At 50.8% G+C, this 14,894-nt stretch overlaps 1 protein-coding gene across 1 annotated transcript; it reads left to right on the forward strand.

The window, feature by feature from the left end:
- Positions 1–215: 215 nt before the first annotated feature.
- LOC144175280 (uncharacterized) lies at positions 216–4,716 on the forward strand. Its single transcript, XM_077704368.1, has 3 exons — positions 216–507; positions 602–862; positions 4,589–4,716. The coding sequence occupies exons 1-3, from the start codon at positions 288–290 to the stop codon at positions 4,714–4,716; spliced, it is 609 nt and encodes a 202-aa protein (XP_077560494.1). The 5' UTR covers positions 216–287.
- The last annotated feature ends 10,178 nt before the right edge of the window (positions 4,717–14,894 follow it).

Below are 14,894 nucleotides of genomic sequence, written 5' to 3' on the forward strand. Positions count from 1 at the left end.
TGATTGGCACCGAAACCAATTACTCACAAAGATTACTGCTTGAGTCCTGGCACATACAGGGGAACCGGCAAGGCCTGAATAGATCCCTCGGAGCCCTTCCCACCATCTGCCCACGGCCTCCGACGTGCAAGGGCAAGAATCCAGTAATAAAAAAGAAAAAAAGAAGACACCTATATGCATGGCTTGCACTGACGTCACGGCGAGGAACCCTGGGATACCATTCCGCCATGCCGGTGCAGTGGTGCAGTCAGCCGTAGCGATCGTGCGTCCACTGCCAGCGCGTCGCAATGGTGATCTGTGCAATTGTTGGATGCTCGAACCGTACATGTTGGACCAAATCAACAAACAAAAACTTTTTTCGCCTTCCGAAGGTAATCGAGCATCAGGGCGACCGCACGAAAGAGCTATGTGTGAAACGACGCAGTCTGTGGCTGGCGCGGATAAACCGCGCCGATCTCAACACCAAGAGGACTGGCATACGTGTTTGTGGCGCACACTTTGTAAAAGGTAAGCCATCGGCGTGTGCGCGATAATTATTTATCTGCGAGACTTGGAAGCACTACGGAGAATCTCGTTTTTAAACATGCCCTTGCGTCCGTAGGCAGACCGTCACAGCTGTGGGAGGAGGCGGACCCCGACTGGGCCCCGACGCTGTTACTCGGCTACAGCGCGAAACAGGGAGATCCTGAACGCCACGCTCGCGCAAAAAGACGACGGAACCAGGCCCGTGCAGCTGACGCCGAGCGTAGAGCCGAGGCAATGGCAACAACACAGACGACGCATCCGGACGCAGCTGCCGTTTCTAGGTCGTCGCCGGCGCCAGCGGAAGACGGAGTCGGGGTAGAGAACAGTGACGAAACAGGTGAGCGTTTTTTCGTCAGCACGTAAATGTGGGCTTGTTGGTTCGAACTGTGAAACATAGTTAAGTAGCGCGATAAATACGGAACAAAATTAGATAACACAGGACTAGCGCTAGTCCTGTGTTCTCTACTTTCGTCGTCGTGGTTTGAAACCGAGCGTGTCAAAAGTGGAGAGAAAGTTTCTTTTTTTTACCGGCGGAGTACCTCAGATGTTGAATCTCCGCATGCTTATTTGCCAGTCCCGTCACCAATAACTCCTCTCCGCATCTCAAGTGAATTTTTCGCGCTGATTGATCATCCATGCAACAACTTAATTTTGTTCCAGGGATGGCAGTCCAGACAGACCTGACAATCTGACAATGAGTGACATTGAAGCCATGGAGATGGAGTGCTTATCCCTAAACGAGCACCTCTACGCTGCGCGAAATGAAAACAAGCTGCTGGAGCTGACTGAAGATGCCCTGAAATGTAGCGACACCAAAGTTGTGTACTACACCGGCATGGCGAATTTGCAGATCCTTTACGCACTGTTCAACGTTGTAGCGGGGTTTGTGTCGCATAACGCTAACAACAGCTTGCTGAAGTTTCAGGAGTTCCTGCTTTTCTTGATGAAGTTGAAGCTACATTTGCACATCACTGACCTTGATTTTAGGTTTAACGTGTCAGAGGCCACAGTGTCGCATATTCGACAAATGGCTGCATGCTGCCTACTGCCGCCTTAAGTCTCAGATATTGTGGCCGCCTAGAAGTGTTTTGCAACGCACAATGCCTCAAGCCTTCTACGATTCTTTGGGGGAAAATGTTGCAGTCATCATTGACTGTTTTGAGATAAAGATAGAAAGGCCTTCATCATACTTGCCCTGAAGTGAGACATGGTCTCAGTACAAAGGCAGCAATACGGCAAAGTATTTGATTGGCATTGCACCTCAAGGCATTGTTAACTTCATCTCTGAAGGCTGGGGAGGGCGTGCTAGCGATAGACAAATAACAGAGCACTGCGGTTTTTTGGACAACCTACTTCCGGGTGACGTAGTTCTTGCAGACCGAGGGTTCAATGTGTCTGAAAGTGTGGGCTTCTACTCTGCTAGACTTCACGTGCCAGCGTTCACCAAGGGCAAGAAGCAACTTTCGGTAGCAGACGTGCTAAGCACCAGGAAACTAGCCAATGTCAGGATTCATGTCGAGAGGGTGATCGGGCTGATCAGAAATAAGTATGCAATACTGAAGGCCACGCTGCCCATCGATTATGTGGTTTGCCGACCTGGAGATAATTTGACTCCACTTGACAAAATTGTTACTGTTTGCTGTGCCCTTTCTAATCTGTGCCCTTCAATAGTAGCATCACTAAAACAGTCTGCTAATTGAGCAAGTGCTTTCCGTTGACGAATGACATTATATCGTCAGCTGTGATTGGAAACATTCTTTTTAAGCGAAAACGCCCGTGTGTACGAGATTTCGGCGCACGTTAAAGATCCCCAGGTGGTCAAAATTAATCCGGAGATCTCCAGTATGGTGTGCCTCATCGCCTGCGTAGCGTCGGCTCGTTAAACCTCATAATCAATGGAAACGTTTTTTTACTCCAGATATTTCACTTATAATTTGAATGCAATGGAACATGTTTTACCGACTATGATTTCAAACAGCAGCAAAGTTATGGTTCAAGTCAAAGAAAGGAAGATATATCCCCCGTGATTGTGCGTTTGAAAATTAGTTGGACACTAGTTAGTTTTCAGCTGTAGAAACCTCGTCTGAATATTATTATTGCACTACTTTGTTGTGACACTACAACACAAACTGCAATTTCTACAGTGCCACTCTGGTTACGCTCGAATTTTTTAGTTCTGTTTCTGCTGTTTGTTTTGTTCGAAATGTGTAGAGCAGCAGTCTTGGCAGAATGCTCTTTTGCCAGCCAACGACTCTAAAGTGGCAAGGTGACCGTTTACCTTTTTGTTTGGATCTTATGCGCTGCTGTGCTTCAGGCATACCATATTCTGTGTGTCGTGCATTACATTTGCAACTCTTTGAATTTACAAATTTGTACAACTGCCCTTGCCACTGCACGTGATGCGACTTCTTGACATTCATTACTTCGGTGTTGTTTGTAGGCTGGCAGTAATACAATTATTGTACAATTCAGTTTCAACACATTTTTGTATTGTGATGCTACGTGTGTTCAATGTTGTCTGGCGGTCATGTGCAGAGTGTTCGTTTTGAAAGAAACATGGCACTGAGGGCTTAATAAAGAAGTCAGTGTATGATGGGGTGTCTGCAACAGCTCGTCGCTCGTATTAGCCCACCGCATCCATTCAGTTACACTTGAGCGACAATTGTCGCTGTCGCTCCACGTGGTCCTTTATTTTAAGACTGGAAGCTCGTTCTACATTCCCGTCACAAGAAACATTAGCGTGCTCTTTTAGCAAATTTCATCAAGATAGTCTGTTGCTTCACACTGGCAGGCACAGCTGTGGTGAAATAAACTGTGGAAGCCTGACATTAGTCCTTGTCTTATTTGCACTCGGGACAAAACCATTTCTTCTCTTTTGGTGCCCGTTTCAGTCCGATACAGGAGAAATGAAACCACTTGTAGCTGCACGCCTCGTTGTCGCAAACTACCATCTTGCCTGTGTCTGGTCCACGACAGAAGCAGTACTCTACTGTGTCTGCTGGCTGTTCTTCACGACTTCTGTCTTGCCTCGTATAGTATCGGCTGAGCAACTCGGGCAGAATGACGTTCCGGAAAAACTGTCTTGCGGAAAAACAAATGTTTCTGCTAAACTGATCATTGCGTCTCACTCTCTCTATGTGCAGCACATTTGGTCCCCACACCACAAAGTCGCAAAAGTCAACATGGCACACTGTCATCTGAGTCTGAATTTGGTAGTAGTACGCATGATTGTCCAAAAGCTGAAGTTTTCCGCCAGTGTAACTCAGACATGGAATGCTGGTGGTGATATCTTGAGCATCTCTTAGCAAAAATGGGCACTTCAATTCCACAACACCTCTCCCGCAGCAGCTGCACGAGGTGATGGCACCGGTGTTGCGCCGATGAACGGGTAAGCAGCACTCAGGTGGAGTCCAGACCTGTGGCACTCAAAGTTCTGGTGCTTTGTAGCTTCTTTGGCTTTGTAAGCCTCGGAAGCATCTTGCTCATGTTCTAAGCCCCCCATGACGGCAGGAACTCTGAGGGACTTTTTTTCAGGGTAGCAAATCGATTTTACCAGTGATAAGCTAGGACTCTGCACACTCGTGTGGCACACACTTTTCATCACTGATGCAGTCACTCTGCCAGCACGGTAAAGGAACCAGTCTGGCGAGTTACTTTGTTGCCTTGTTGCAGCCTCAACTGTCTTCACTGTGTCGTCCCTGATGGAAAAAGTGGCAAGAAAGTCGTCAGCCTTCTTCAAAAGCGTGTCGAGGTTGTCTTCCAAGTTCTTTTCGAGATACAGCTTCCTCAAGTGGACAGGCTGTTTTTACAGGCTCCTGAAAGCTTTCGCAATACTCTGGAAGCACAGAAAATAATGTAGGTGTGACACCTGTGCTCTGAAATGCTCTGTACAGGTCGCCAAGCTCCTCTTGGGTTGCTGGTGGGATGTCCATTCGTTTTTTTTATTCGTTCACTGCTGAACTGCTGCTGTTAATGATGTCGTCCAGGTTTCGCTTCTTCCCTCTCGACGAAGTGAAGTCGATGTACTTTAGCCTCTTGAACTCCACCTTCTCCACGTACGCAGGAAGCCAGATGTTCGTTTTTGAGGTGCAGCTTGTAGCGTTTTTCATCTTCACACCTGTTTCAACTGCATACAGGCAGGCTCCAACATGCGAACAGGCCTCACCTGCTCCTGCCATACAGGTGCAATGAGCAGTGAGCACGACCCGCTTTTCTGGCACAAAATCCACACATGCAGAGGCTGGTCCCGCAACCTTTTCGAATGGTTCACCTGCGAGAGAAAAAAATGCAATGCACAAGTTTTTCTTGCCCACATCTCTGCGCGAGCGCTCGTCACTGTTGATCGTGTCTCAAAACGTAACCGGCAACAGCGAAGAGTTGTTCTAGCGCGAGCGGTTCTATTTCGAGCATTCCGTGCAAGATTTCCGAACCGACGAAATAGTAAAAAAGATCCCGGCTGCTTACCTCTCCGAGCAGAAGCACTTTGCGTCTTGTAGCTGTTTAGCCGACAGGGACTTCACCCACCCGCTCGTGAAGTAATTATGTTCTTCGGTAGACTTGAATGCCTTCATCTCTTCTAGTCTGAGGAAGTTGGCAGAAAACACGAGGTAGTTGAGGATGTCGCCGTAACTTATCTCCGGAAACAAGTCCACATCGCCGGCCGTGTCCATGCCCGGACGTAGCATGAATGGGTCCTCGTTGTCGCCCAGCCGCACCTTTTCCGCATACTGCACGCGTGCAGGCCCCGTAAGGTCCCAGCGGTAGGTCGCGTTTAAAGGTTTTTTGCTCGCTACCAGCGGCATGCCGCAGGAAAAGCGTGAAAAGCGACTAGCTCAGCAGCAAACGCGTGCGCTCCCCGAACTGCTGACGCCGCAATGCCAGCACCACTGCACCAATATGGCTACCGCCGCGCGAGCGCTCGAGCGTGACGTCACGTGCAAGCTATGTATAACCGCTGCTTCTTGTCTGTACTATTATGAGCAATATGAAAGGGAACACAGGAACGCGTGGCAAACAGCCTCGAAACAGACTCAGAGCGATACGCGGATGGCGCTGTGAACGAACAAAGAGGGAAAGGAGGGAGCTGTTCCACTAACTGTGGGCACTCCCACCACGCTGGCATTTTTACAAAGCAGCAGTTTGCGTCATTTCGCCGGTAATATGGTATCGTCCGACAGCCGATAAGACGCGCACGGCGGGAATGGAAACAGTTGTTAGAACAGCGTCCCCCTTTCCACTTTGTTTCTGACGACGCCCGCTGCGTATCACTGATAGCTGGGTCTGAGGGTGTTTTCAACGCGTTCCTGTGTTCTCGTTCATATTGCTCATAATAGTACATAGTCACCCCTGATGAAGGAGCCGAGTTGGCTCCGAAACGTTGGGACCGCTTTGAATAAACGCCCTTGGTTCGTGTATTTGCCTTTTAAGTTTAACCCAACCAGACAGAGTTCTGTTGAAGATGTTCACATTCAAGTGTTGATTCTGCAAAGCGCCTGTACTCTGTATCGCATGGTGTGGAAGTGCCAGCTCAACTCCTTACTTTCTGCCATTTCTAATCTTTCGCTTGAGCAGGGCGAGATAGAACTGGCCAGCTGGAGCGTCAAAGATCAGCTGCTACTCATCCACCGGGCTGATACAGCTGGATTCTTTAACCGGGTCCTGAACTGAGCAAACCAACTACCTGACTCCTTTCATTTAATAAACTTTATTCTCGTTCTCTCTCCTTTTTGAAGTACCCTAAACGCACTGTTTGCTTACATGCAAGGCTATAACAAGTTGTTTACGGCACGGAAAGGCATAAAGAAGCACAAAGAGCCAAAACGGAGGATTAGACCTCATCAGCGACGCAACGCTTACCCCGTAGGGGCATCGAAAATGCGGTGGCTGGTGGCGCAGAAGTTGCGAAGCTTGGGGCCGTACTTTGCAGAGACCACGAAGAGAAAATCTAACTTTCGTGCTTTCGAAATTGTGCGTCATTAAAATTAACATTGACGCCAATTTTAAAGCAGACTTCAGTCGGATAAGATAATGAATTTCGAGTACAGAAGCGCCATCCTACCGAGTTCGTTTCCCGCACTAGAACCTATAGGGTTGTAGAACAAATGACGCGAACCATGGTTGATGATCAGGCGATCAGGCGATCAGGGGCGGTGTAAAAATAGCAGATAGTTACAGCAGAGCGGAGAATCGGTCCCGGCACGATACTCGGTAGGCGACTGGCGCTACTGGACGGGCCCGAAGGCGGGAAGACTAGTTGTGTGCATGCGCTGGTATACCGGGTACCGAACCGGGACCGATTCTCCGCTCTGCTATAAAGCGTGAACCGCATGGAGCGTTTTCTCACGCGATTTGCGCACGTCGGCGTTGCGCGTGCGTTTTTTCGACGCCCGCGTCCACGATTCCGCGCCCGCGGCAGCATCTGACTTCGCTAGATTTTGACGCGCGTCGCGCGCAGCAGTGGGAGGAGCCTGGCGACTTGCGCCAATGGGGAGGCGCACGCCTCATGGCGGCGGTTTCAATGCACTCCAGACAGCCGGCTGGCTCCGTTGGGGATCTTTAGGCTTACCACCCCGGCAGATATTCCTTGGGCGCATTCAGTAGCGGCGCGGATGATGTTTCATGGTACCGTTTTTACCCACATTATAAGCTCCTTTAACGCTCAAGCAACTTCGTGCGTGTCTTGAGCGGCATTTTAGAGAGCGCTCAGAAGCGGTCGCTCGAGCTCCCGACGCCCCTTCGCGGCCGAAGCCACCGCCATTTTTCCGCCGCCTGCCGCGCCGCGCGCAGCGTGCGGGTGGCTCCGCGGCAGCGGCAGCGCGCCTGTGGCTTGCGCGGCGCGTTTTCGCGAGCAGAAAACGCTCGATGCGGTTCGGCCTTAACTCTCTGCCGTTACTGCGAGTAATATGGCACGACTCATTTCCATACTTTCGGGCAAAATCTGCTTAGAAACTACTGCAGCGACGACAAGCAAACTTGATGAGAAGAAGCACGCAATGTCGGGCATTAAGCACAATCTCACATGCTCCCGTTGATGTCCGTATCCGTCGCTTCGGTGGAGGGATAAATTATGTGAACTATTGCCCTTATTATTTTTGTAACTGAGTACAGAGCCTCCCCCGTGATTGGCGCAGAGTGCCATAATAAAATGTCGTTGTCTATACCCACAACTCATGTCTGTCGTAGTCTTTGGCATAGCCGCTGTACTTAAAATTCAACATAGCGAATCCCCAATATACCTAAACCCAAGCATAGCAAATCCCGCCATGGCGCGAGCTTTACTGTGCTTCCCTTTCCACGGAGCGAAAGGGCTCTAGTAAAGTTTTCTTTCAACTTCCTCCCTCAAAGGTACATCCGCTGGTACCGCCGTCAGCCAATGAGGACCAGACGAGATGTTCACAGGTATGGCCGTAGATCTGTTAAGCCGCCGGAGGAGGCCGTCGAGGAGTCGATGGTTTCGATCGTTGCTGGTCTCCGGCAGCCATGAGCCATGAGCCGGCAGCCATGAGCCGGAGACAAAGGCTTGGGTACGGTATAACTCGAAGTTTATTGGCGGTGAGCGCGAACACAGGCGGCGCTGCGAAGCGCGCCTCCGTGACGTCAGCTTAGGGATTCTCGCATTTGTCGTCTGCTTCACTCAGGATCGCTCTCCCTGCTGTTTCTTTGCGCTCGGTCAACGTCTGATGCTTGTCCGCGCCAGAATTGGTGTATAGGTAACATTTTATCATAATAATAGGCTTAAAATCGCATACACTAGCTCATGGTGTCAATTAAAGTATAGTTCTAAATACCGCTACGGGAGAAACATTGCCGGCGCCACCATATTCCTTGCATAGCCGGTCCTGTGCGGAGCGCGAAGAGTCGGAGCTAGGCGTCAGCTTCTCATGTAAGCATTCGAACAAAAGGAACAGTCAGCTGCTAATAACCGACAACAGCGAAAATGGAAGACCAAAACAAATTCTAGGCCTTCAGGGCTGTCGGCTTTGGCAGAAGGCATCATGATTCCCGGTAATCATATGTAAGGTAAAACAGTTTTTGCAACCTTGCCGAACGCTCGAACGCGTTTTGTCACATCACTTTACGTTATCAAGGCATGAAAGTTTGCCGACATGCACTATAGACTGCAAAAACTGTAAGTTGAGTTCCAAATAACCCAGTGTGTATATACGCGCGTGCTGATTCTATACCAGGCATCTAACCAGTATGGAGGTTTATTGAGCAAAACGAGTCACGTCTTCGTTGAATTTATAGTAACACATATATGTTTGTTAAGACCTGGAGGGATATTTCGGAACATTTCGCACAGCCATATCTTCCCGATATTCGGATATGCGTTATAGGAAAACTGCACTCAAGAGGAGGAGGAGGAGTAAGGGGAGGAGGGGAAAACTTTCTTTAACAATAAAATCGATCTGGTTAGTGGGCCGGGTCCTCAGTCCAGGACAAGAGAGTAAAAGTAATTTTCTTCAAATCATAGAACGCCATCCCGAATAGAATAGGATTGGTTCTTCGCTCCTGGAAGGGTTGAAAAGCAATAAAGAGCTACTTGGAATTCTTCTTCGGTTTCGAGTCTTGTAATATATACAGGTATACTATTTATTACGTTAGTTAGCGAGTATATCATGCCTTCAACACCGTAATCATGTCATCATTGTTCGAGTTGAGAGTCAGTTCGTTATGATAACGATATAATTGCGATAGAAATTCGGAGCACAAAAGCCGCCTTCGAGTACTGTGGACCACGTTGTTTGGGGCGCGATCGCGGTGGCGTAGCACAAACCTTCTCATTGTATTAGCATGTGAATAAACAAAGCACGTTGCGGATATGCACCTTCTTGCACGCAGCCGTAGTGAAAGCCAATTTGTGAAGAAGGGAATGTATGCCATACAACCTGAACAAAATATCCACAGTATCTTTGTGAGACCCCCAAACATCCCGAAACTTCTTAATAAGAAGTTGGTGACGGCGCAGAAAAATTAATGCGCTGCGCAGAAAAAAAAAGCAAGAAACATTAATCCGATACAAGACAACAACGAAAGAAACAGAAGAAAGCCGCTTTATTTCCTGCTGTGCGATGAGCGTGTAGAGGCCGCTGCTCGGTACGTAGTATTAGACTGTTGAGTCTTCATAGGAGCATCTCAAAAATACCGCAGGGAAGCCTACGCATTTTGAATACTTATCGAGAAGCTCTGATCGCTGATCCTCGCGAATAAGCAAGAAAGGACGAGTTACACACGATCTTCTGACCGATATATCTGAAAACAGTTGTTCTCTATCTCTTCGTGTGTTGCAAACTTGTGGGGGATACAGCTTCAAATTATTCAGATGCGTCAGAAGCTGGCCAAATAACTGAGTCGCTAGAAATACGCTTTTTAACGCACTACAGCAACGAAGCGGGCGATTTCTATAGCCCAGGCACTGTTGCCCCTCACAAGCGGAGTGTAGCAGACGACAGCGGCGCGAATCCCTAAGCCGACGTCAGAGCCAGGGGGCGCCACTCAAAGATCTCACCGCCAATAGGCAGCACTATTTACAAGCGAAATTTACAGTGTATACATAAAATGGGGTAACTCGTTGCAACTCTCGGCATAACCGAAGATACAGAGTACCTGCAAACGAAAATGGACCGAAGTGGTGGATCTTAGAAGGGCAGTCACTCGGCATAGACGACAGCGCGTAGCGCCTGCGAGAAGTAAAATCCGACCCCGGGTAATGGGGTTCCTAGCATGTATGAAATTTGGGCAGCGCCCTTGCTGGTGTGCCCGTTCACATGATGTCAGCCGGACATCCGGGCTGACATCAGGATGACATCAGATCTCAAAGCCCCGATTGGTTCACTCCAAACAAATAAAACACACGCACAAAAAGAACCAACCAATCCTAAACATGTCTCCACCTGCGGTCTCCTGACCTAACACTCTCTCTCATGCAACTTCTAGTACGTTTCCCGCGTACATTATTGCAACCGACATGCAAAGACAAGACATCGGCTAACCAAAGTAACTGACCGCGCGAAGTGTTGACACCATTACGATGAGCGGGTGGCATCTGCTCAAAAGCCAAAGCCGAACGCTTAGAGCGGTCTTGACTAACTATTACAGTGTCCTCGCCTTGCCGCCTCGCCTTTGTCCACGCGCGCTTCGCCGGCACAATGAGGGAGTCGTGGCTAATCCCCTCCCCAGGCTAAGGGACGCCCGCCGCCTGACCCGCGGGAAAAACTGCTCTAAGCCCAGGTGACCATTCTCGAGGCGAATGACCCATAAACGAACAACACCTACGCCGGCTTCGCAAATCCTCAAAGCCTACGCCACGCGCCTTTTTGACAGTAAGAGATGGCATCCTTTCACTTCCCGTCAGCTCGTCGGCCTTAACGACGACCGAGCCACTCCCCAATGTCAGCAAGCCATAATAGAGAGTTTTAGCAGTCCGTCCGTTCCGTCGCGTACGTAGCTAGCGTGTTTACCGGGACCCGTCTGGGCACTTGGGCATTCGTCACGGTAGGGGGATTAGTTCCGCGCGCCTGCCTTCGCCATGTCCGCGCCTCCTCACCCTTCCTCCTCGCCCTTCCGCGCGCGCAGGCGCAGACCGTTCCCGGTGAACCCGGTAACAACGTAACGAACGGAACGGACGGACTGCTAAAACTCTCTAATAGCGGCGTGCGCGCTGTCCGAGGGAACCCCGCGCCGACAGTGCGCACCCATCCGCAGTTCACTGAGACCTCCCGGTCGGACTGACCGCATACCAACGCAACAAAGGTACTCGAGCTAAGCACCCCCATCTCTTGCCACACAAAAGAAAGGAACACAAAGCATGCACTCTGCAGCCCCCAACTTCGCTTCCCGCCCGTAAACAAAATTAGAATTCCGCAGCGGACTTACAGCCCCATGCCAAGATTCTGCAATAACTTGAGCTCAGTATTAGCAGAACAAAAACAAATAATAAAATTCAGCTGCATGTAGCTATGGCGTTTCATACAATTTAGGACTTAGATCTCTACGTGTCCACACGAATGGAAAACTAAAAATGACACAATATAACGTGAGACACGCTACACACCGGCACAACAATACCGCGAGGCTAGAAAAAAGGAGAAGATGTATGTATGTAAAAATCTTTATTAGGAAAAGGGGTGGCCAGTGGCCTAAGAAGGGGGGGGGGGTTTGGAAGAAGGTGAAGGGCTCCTGTACGCCCTAAATTCTTCGGGCTACGCCTGACTCTTTGGCGAACTCCCAAAGGGAAAGCAATCTCTCCTTGGCATGACTAGGATTCATGGTCGTAGTCCACTCTTCGTATGATGGCACCTGTTGGGCGTGTCGGGCTCGGAGTTCACGCAGGCCCCCACAGTCCCACAAGGGGTGTCGAATGTCCTGCTTGACTGTGGAGTCCTTGCAGTACGGGCAGGAGTACGGTGGGTCGATGAGTGCGGCGGAGCCGTTGCGTCTGTCTGGATTACTACGTGCCTCCACTTTAACGTAAGAGGACCACTTGTGCAGCACATCCTCGGTAAGGGCGGCCCCGGTTCGGGCCTTGTAGGTCAGAACTTGAGCCCCTCTGGGTAAGCCCTTTGGAAGAGGGTGCTCATTTTGGGGTGTCATGTCTCTCGGGTTTGTTTTCCTTCATTTTCTCTCTTGTTCGACGAGGCTGGTCGGGTCGACGTCAATCAGTGGTGGCACCTTGTGTTCGGGAAGCGAGTGGAGCGTAGAGTTTGTCGATGCATACCTGGATGTTGTGGTTGTCTTTTAGTGCTCTGCACTCCCTCTTGATAAGGTGGCACACTGAACCATCGATGTTTGGTCCTTGAAGCCATTTGATGGCTTCTGTGTTGTCGCACATTACGGTGATTTTTCGTCGGGCCATCCAAACTGAGCGCGCCGCCTCGGTGCGTGCCACGAGTGTAGCCATTCACAAGGCATGGAGTTCTAGTTGTGTGCTTTTAGGCTCATGATATTTGTAGGCCTGTGACCCTCTGTATGACCCAAAGGGTGTGACAACTGCAAGGGTGGTGTCCCGTGTCTCCTTATTCCAAGCGGCATCTGTGTACACAATAGTTGCCTGAAGCTCGGGGTCGTTGATGTTGCGTGCACGAGCCTCCCGTTCCTTCGTGTGGCGCTCCTTGTTGCGTCTTCGTGGCAGTGGTTTTGGCCGAGTAACGAGCGTGTCCTCCCACGATGGTGTCATAAGCGGTAGTGGGGTAGCTCGGAACGGACCCATACATCAGAAAGGCGTATGATGCGCCTGCCAGCATTCGTTAAGGTTCGCCTCGAGGCATGGCTGCCTCTTCTCGCAGACAGCGTGGCCGCCAAGGAAGGCAGTCAGGCGTACCTATGTAGGTCCTCAACTTTTGCGTGACGAGGGAAAGGAGAAGAAAAAAGCCGCCCGCATCTTCCCACAGGGGGAACTCGAGTAAATGCGTCGCATCTACTCGAGTCAAGCAAAGCCTCACGTCAAGCGAAAGCCAAGCAAAGACGCCCTTGAGTGAATTCCGAACGCGCGCTCCGCCGCTTAGATACGTTGAGGGGACTGCGTAAGCCGGTCCCAGTCGACGACGTCGGCGTACTTGTAAAGCGGCGTGGACTCTAGGTGTTTGAGCCAAGAGCGGATGTTGCTTCGCCGGAGAATGGCACACCGGTTATATGCGCAGCGTGCCCGAAGGAGAGGAAACCGCGGAAGAGAGAGTACTGCACATGCGCCAGCCCCAGCGCGTCTGGCGCGGCTATGACGCAACGTGCCGCGGCTATGACGCAACACAATCCAACACAATCCACTTTAATCCAATCCAATCCAATCCGAATCCAATCCAATCCAATCCAAGTCAAGCCAAGCCAAGCCAATCCAATCCATGCCAATCCAATCGAATCCAATCCAATGCCCCTCGCGAGAGAGTGTTCGAATCCAATCCAATGCCCCTCGCGTGAGTGTTCGCTATCGCCTCGACTCGACGCGCATGCGCAGTGAGCGTGCGGACTACGGACGCCAACGCGGGTGACATCGTGAGTTACTGAAATGCTCTGCATTTAAAACGCATAGAAACACCAGAGGTAGTACACTGGTTGCCACTGGCGAGACTATTGTCCTTACGGCCACTTCTTCAGTGATTCGTTCTCGTCTACGCGCACACACTCGCACACACGCCGGCACTGGTGGCCTCCCCACGCTGTCCCCCAGCCAGTGCGTATGTCAGAGCCGTTACTGCGCCTCGTTCCAGCACTCGTTCGGAAGGTGAGACAGAGCATCCGCGTTGGCGTGTACCTCGCCTTTCCGGTGTTTTACCACAATGTTATACCGCTGGAGTTCCAAGGCCCAACGCGTGAGGTGTGCCCCTTGCGGTACTGTCTGGGTGAGGTAACTGAGTAGGTTGTGGTCGGACACGACTATGTCTTGGGCGCCAAATACCCAAGTATCGAACTTCCTCAGGCCCCAAATAACCGCGAATTCCTCGCGTTCAATGGTGGACCACCTCGATTGCGTGGGCGTGAAGCGGTGGCTGGCAAACGCTATAGGCAGCTCCTTGCCGTCATCGGTCAGTTGAGCCAAACAGGCCCCCGCGGCGATGGCGGACGCTTCGGTAAACAGCCAAAAGGGTTCGGTGGTATGGGGTGTTGTCAATGAGGTGGCATCACAGAGAGCACATTTTATCATTTTGAAGGAATGATCGGGTTCAGTAGACCATGGCATGCGAGAAGGAGTGCCTTTAGTCGTCAACTGAGAGGCTTCGGATGCCGGCAAAGTTAGGTACATAGTCCCTGTAATATCCGCACAGGCCCAGCGCGCTCCTGACCTCTCTATTAGTGTGGGGTACGTTAAGCCCTTTGATCACCTCCAGTTTTGCCGGGTCGGGGCCATGCTTCCCGGAACCCACCACGTCACCCAGGTAGCATGATGGAAGACTGCACGATCTGCACTTCTCTAAGTTCGCCGAGAGGCCCACCGAGGCGAGCGTCGCAAACACGGCGTCTAACTGCCGCAGGCGCTTGTCGGCAATGTCGTCAAAACGGCAATGTCGTCGAGGTGCGAGCAGCTGGTTCATGATTCGCTGAAAGCTGGCGGCTGCCTTTCGCAGACCAAAATGCATCACCCGCCACGCGAACTGTCCCCTGTGCGACACGAACGCGGTAGCTACTTGGGAACCCTCCCCAAGTGGTACCTGCCAATACCCGCGTCGTAGGTCGATCAAGGTGATGAAATATGCCTTGCCTACCTTCAAAACCAACTCCTGAGGGCAACCCATAGGAAAAGCATCGGGCTCGGTGATCGCGTTTAGGTTCGGATAATGGACGCACATTCTTACCGTGCCATTCTTCTTCGAAAAGCTCACTAATTGGTGGGCGGAAGGGCTTTCGCACCTGTATATAAGGCCAAATTCTAGCAGTTA

The sequence above is a fragment of the Haemaphysalis longicornis genome, unplaced genomic scaffold (genome assembly GCF_048455015.1).
Source record: "Haemaphysalis longicornis isolate Haplotype H1 unplaced genomic scaffold, Haemaphysalis longicornis Haplotype H1 scaffold_3, whole genome shotgun sequence".
Lineage (NCBI taxonomy): Eukaryota > Metazoa > Arthropoda > Arachnida > Ixodida > Ixodidae > Haemaphysalis > Haemaphysalis longicornis.